The sequence below is a fragment of the Nicotiana tabacum genome, chromosome 13, assembly GCF_000715075.1.
Source record: "Nicotiana tabacum cultivar K326 chromosome 13, ASM71507v2, whole genome shotgun sequence".
NCBI lineage: Eukaryota > Viridiplantae > Streptophyta > Magnoliopsida > Solanales > Solanaceae > Nicotiana > Nicotiana tabacum.
The window spans coordinates 2,155,001-2,160,779 of NC_134092.1; the positions used below are offsets into that span (position 1 = coordinate 2,155,001).

At 36.3% G+C, this 5,779-nt stretch overlaps 1 protein-coding gene across 1 annotated transcript; it reads left to right on the forward strand.

The window, feature by feature from the left end:
- Window positions 1-3,707: 3,707 nt before the first annotated feature.
- On the forward strand, window positions 3,708-5,213 carry LOC142168435 (uncharacterized). Its single transcript, XM_075229110.1, has 2 exons — window positions 3,708-4,191; window positions 4,561-5,213. The coding sequence occupies exons 1-2, from the start codon at window positions 3,708-3,710 to the stop codon at window positions 5,211-5,213; spliced, it is 1,137 nt and encodes a 378-aa protein (XP_075085211.1).
- The last annotated feature ends 566 nt before the right edge of the window (window positions 5,214-5,779 follow it).

Below are 5,779 nucleotides of genomic sequence, written 5' to 3' on the forward strand. Positions count from 1 at the left end.
CGAATTTTAAATTTTGAATTAATTGGTTATTCTATTTGAATTAATAAATATAGATATCTTATAATTAGCTATAAAAAATGAAAAATATATAATAAAATGAGAGGCAAAAGTACATTATTAAGACAAGTTGCATAACCACAAAGAGCGAGATGGCATTATTAAGACAAAATAAACCACTTTTTTTTAACTAAAAAACCTTTTTAAATTTTGAATTGATTGGTTACTCTATTTTAATTAATAAATATAGATATTTTATAATTAGCTATATTAAAAAATATATAATAAAATGAGAGGCAAGAGCACAATATTAAGACCAGTTGCATAACCACAAAAAGCCAAGTGGCATTATTATTATTAACTTTTGAGCGTAGAAAATAGCATTCCTTCTCTCGGCGCATGTTAAACAAGGATCGCTAACATACGCTGGTAGGGATGGCTCGACAGAAGAAGAGGAACTCCATAGCTAAGATGAAGAGCACGGGTGAAGAAGATAAGGTAGATGAAGATGATACTAGGCTGGTTACACCGGAAACAGGAATTCCCCAAACTCTTGGGTCGGTTCAACTGATCCATTGGATGAAAGGAATGGGTAGTGCTCCAACTGTACTGCACGGACAGGAGAGGAAGGAACCAACGGAGCTGGTAAAAATTCAAGCTCCGGTGGTAAAGACACCTACAGATCCAGTACAAAATGAGACTGATATGGCTAAAGCGGCAAGGAAATTAACCTTCTCGACGGGTGTAGGGGTTCCACAACCAACCTTAGCTGAAGTTGTCCAAGGTAATAGATCTATACAACAAGGTTTGAAGTTGAATTATTATCCTCCTATCATTAAGGACAGAACGAAAATAGTTAGACTGAACTATATAGAAGTGGAGGAGCAGAATATGAAGTGGAGGACAAGCTTAATTGGATATGTAATAGGCGGATCTCCTCAATTCAAGGAGATGCTGAAGTTTGTCTATGGGGTATGGCAATTTGTATCGACTCCACAGGTATTACTCCATGACGAAGGTTACTTCATCTTTAAATTTGAATCTGATGATGATAGAGATCTAGTGCTTCGAAATGGGCCATACACCTTCAACAATAGGCCAATGATTTTGAAACAATGGGAGCCAGAATTCCAAATGAGCAAGGAAACTACAAACAATATCCCAGTATGGGTAAACTTCCCTGAGTTGCCTATACAATACTGGATGGTGGAGAATCTGGGAAGAATTGCAAGCTCGATAGGGAATCCAATTTGTACAGACAAATTAACAGCTCAAGAAGCAAGGATATCATATGCACGCATGTTGATCGAAATGGATGTGTCTCAACCATTGCCTGAAACAGTGTTGATAGAAACTGCTGGCAAAAAATTGAGTTATGACTGGCAACCATCTTTTTGTCAAGACTACCTTCAAATTGGACATGGTACAGGGTAATGTAGTGCTCCAGCATAATTAATAAAGCAACCTGGCCCTGCTCCTAAAGGTCAGGCAGGAAATAGGAAGCAAGGTGAACAACATAGAAGGGGAAGGAAACAAGTCACTAAGTGGATTGCTAAGCCAAAGGCAGACATGGTAACTCCGGAACAAGAAGTAAGGGCTGAACCAAGTAATGAAAATGCAACTACATCAGTAGTGATAAGGCAAGAAGTAGTTTCTAGTGAAATTATACAGAATGAAAATGCTGAATTCCAGGTAGCCAAATCTAAAGGGAAACAGGTGCAAAGCCCTAAGGTGAAAATATCAATAAGGAATGGTCTGTCTAAGGAGAATATTGAAGCTATGCTACATCAAAATAGATTCAGTGCACTAAGAATTCAGGAAAGAGAGGATGCTAGTCAGGCATCTAAGGAAGGAAGAGTACCCCTTGCCCACCCTCCATGATTATTAGCTCATGTAATATTAGAGGGCTTAATAAGCCCTATAAGCAGAAAGAACTCAAGGCCTTTTTGATTCAAAATAAAATAACAGTGCTAGGGTGCCTTGAGACAAAAGTGAAAATATGAATGAAAAAAGAGTTAGAAGGAAAATAGGAAATGAATGGGAAGTATTTGCAAATTATACACATGCTCCTAATGGAAGAATATGGATAATGTGGAAGACTGAACAAGTAGACATTAAAATAATACATGCTGGAGCCCAACTGGTACACTGTGAAGTTAGGGACAAATCTCAAATTTTAACTGTTGGTTAACTTTTGTGTATGGGTATAATACAATAGCAGAGAGACAGGAAATATGGAGTCAGCTAAGACAGATTAACAATACTATGGTGGAGGCTTGGCTTGTGCTAGGAGATTTTAATACTATGCTCTCTGTCACTGATAGAATTAATGGAAACCCTGTCAGCCAGAATGAGGTGGAAGACTTCCAAGCTTGTGTTGAGGACACTAGACTGTGATTGTTGAATAGAAAAGGCTGCCAATGGTCATGGTGCAATAAAAGGGAAGCTGCTGATAGAATTTACAGCAACATTGATTGGGCCTTGGGGAATCCTTACTGGTTCATGAAGTATAGCAACATAGAGGCAGTGTTTGATAATTATGGGGTTTCTGATCACTCACCCATAATAGTATGCACTGAGGTCACTAGAAACTATTTGCCTAAGCCATTTAGGCTGCTTACTGTGCTTCTACAGGAGGATGAATTCAGAAAGATGGTTCAAGGGGTGTGGACTCAAAACATAACTGGATATACTATGTATTCAGTCTGGCAGAAATTGCAGGTCCTAGGAAGCAAAGCAAAAGTGATGAACATAGCTTATAACTCAGTGAAAAAGAGGATTGAAAACCTCAAGGAGCAACTGCAGAAGGTGAAAAAGGAAATTGATGATGATGTATTCAATAATACACTTATTCTAGAGGAGAAAGAGTTATTAATACAAGTAGAGAAATGGGAAGGTATCCAAGAGAAGGTATATAGGCAGAAATCAAGGGCAGTGTGGATATCAGCAGGGGATTCTAACACAAAGTTTTTCTATGCTCAGCTGAAAGCAAGACATGCTAGAAACAGAGTGTCTACCATTTGTAATGATCTTGGGCAAAAACTGACTGATCCCATATTGGTAGAACAAGAGTTCATATCATTCTTCAAAGGCTTGCTAGGAACAAGAGCTTCTGAATTACCGTGTCTTGATATTACAATAGCTAGGAATGGACCTTGTTTGAATAGAGAACAACAACATCATCTTGTCAAGAGTATAACTGAGATGGAGATTGAGCAGGGGCTTAAAAATATGCCAAGTGATAAAGCACTGGCATTGATGGTTTTCCAGTTGAGTTCTTCAAGAAATATTGGAATATTGTTAGACAAGAAACTATGAAGGCAGTCAAGGAATTCTTTGAGACAGGAAAACTATTAAAGAATGTCAATAATACTACTATTACATTGGTGCCAAAGGTGACTAGTCCCTCTTTTGTAAAAGAATTTCGACCAATAGCATGTTGTACCACCATATACAAGCTCATTGCACAAATTCTTACAACAAGGTTAAAAACAGTGGTGGATATCATAGTAGGACCAGCTCAGTAAGCCTTTATAGAAGGGAGAAGCATACTGGACAATGTAATTATTGCTCATGAGTTGGTTAAGGGGTATAACAAAAAAGGAATCTCGCCTAGGTGCATTATAAAAGTTGACATAAGAAAGGCGTATGATTCAGTTGAATGGCCTTTCTTACGTATGGTCTTGCTGGAATATGGGATACCTAATAAAATGGTGCAGTGGATAATGGAATGTGTGACTACTGTGAGCTATTCTATACTGATTAATGGTGGGCTCACAAATAGATTTCAAGCAAGAAAGGGACTGAGACAAGGGGATCCAATGTCCTCCTACATGTTTGTGCTAGTGATGGAATATCTGAGTAGAACATTGAAGACTTTTAAAGACATCCCTGACTTCAATTTCCATCCAAGATGTGTAAAGTTGAACCTTACTCATATCTGTTTTGCAGATGATCTGATAATGTGTTGCAGAGCTGACAAGATTTCTATTCAACTAATGCTGGATAAGTTCAACCATTTCTCGAAGGTGACTGGGCTCATAGAAAACTTAGACAAGAGTTCTATCTATGTAGCTGGAGTGTCTCAGGGATTTAAAGATATGATTAGTGCAGATTATCAGTTCAAGATTGAAGCCCTACCATTCAAATACTTGGGAGTGCCTTTATCATCAAGAAAGTTAACAATTCAGCAATGTATGCCATTAGTGGAGAAGATAACCAACAAAATAAAGTATTGGACATCAAAGTTTCTATCTTACAGTGGAAGACTACAACTGATAAAGAGTGTCCTATTTGAAATACAAACATATTGGGGGTAGGTGTTTCTGTTTCCAAAAAGGATCATACAACTAGTGAATACTATGTGCAGAACATTTCTATGGACTGGCAGTCAAAACCCTTCAAAGAGAGCATTGATTTCATGGGATAAAATATGTATGCCTACTTCAACTGGTGGACTAAATGTCATTAATTTCTTATGGTGGAACAAATCAGCAATTTGTAAACTAATGTGGGCTATACATACAAAAAAGGATGATCTTTGGATTAAATGAATTCATGCAGTTTATATAAAAAAGCAAGACTTCAATACAATGAGCACTCCTAGTCAAGCTTGCTGGCTGGTAAGAAAAGTATTTGACATAAGAGATTGGTACCTGAGTATAGACTCTTTTGCCAACATTAACAACTATTGTAGGAAGGGGCAGTTCAATATTCAGAAGGCTTACACTTTAGCGAGGCCTCAATTTCAAAAGGTTCACTGGAAGGCCTTAATACTGGGTTCAACTATACCTAGACATAACTTCATCTTATGGCTAGCACTTCACCATAGAATCACCACTGTGGATAGGCTGGAAGCTTGGGGGATACAAGTAGCAAGTGGATGTGTATTGTGCAGTAGTGAAAAAATAGAAACAATGGCCCATCTCTTTTTTGAATGTCAATACTCAAGGAATATCTGGAGTACACTACTCAACTGGTTGGGAGAGAGACATCAAATTGGACTTTGGGAAGAGGAAGTCGTATGGTTGACAAAAAGAGCAAAGAATGGTAGACCTCGTAACAGCATATTGGAATTTCTGTTTGCAGCAGTGGTATACCATACATGGACAGAAAGAAACATGCGCAGATTTCAAGGGAGAAAGACTGAAACCAAGAGTAGAATTCGTGACATTGTCCTCCAACTTCATATCAAAGGGCAACAAAAGACTAAATAGAAGAAGATTTTAGAAGGAGTGAATAGTTTTCCTCTATGAATAATTGATATTATAAGTAGTAGAGGAACTATGGAGATGTAAATAATAGTGTTTTCTGGTATTTTACTATTTTTTTTAGTCTAACTCTTTAGTCCAAAGGAGTTAGAGATGTTGTAATTATTTTTACTGGTTGAATAAAAGTTTTGATATTTGACCAAAAAAAAAGGTGGCATTATTAAGACAAAACAAACTACTTTTTAAACTAAAAAACCTTTTTAAATTTTGAATTGATTGGTTACTCTATTTGAATTAATAAATATAGATATCTTATAATTAGTTATATTAAAAAAATAAAAAAATATATATAATAAAAGGAGAGGCAAAAGCACAATATTAAGACAAGTGGCATAACCACAAAAAGCCAAGTGGCATTATTAAGACAAAATAAACTAATTTTTTAACTAAAAAACTTTTTAAAATTTTTAATTGATTGGTTACTCAATTTGAATTAATAAATATATATATCTTATAATTAGCTATATTAAAAAATGAAAATATATGAAAAAGAAATAACTACTCATTTAAAT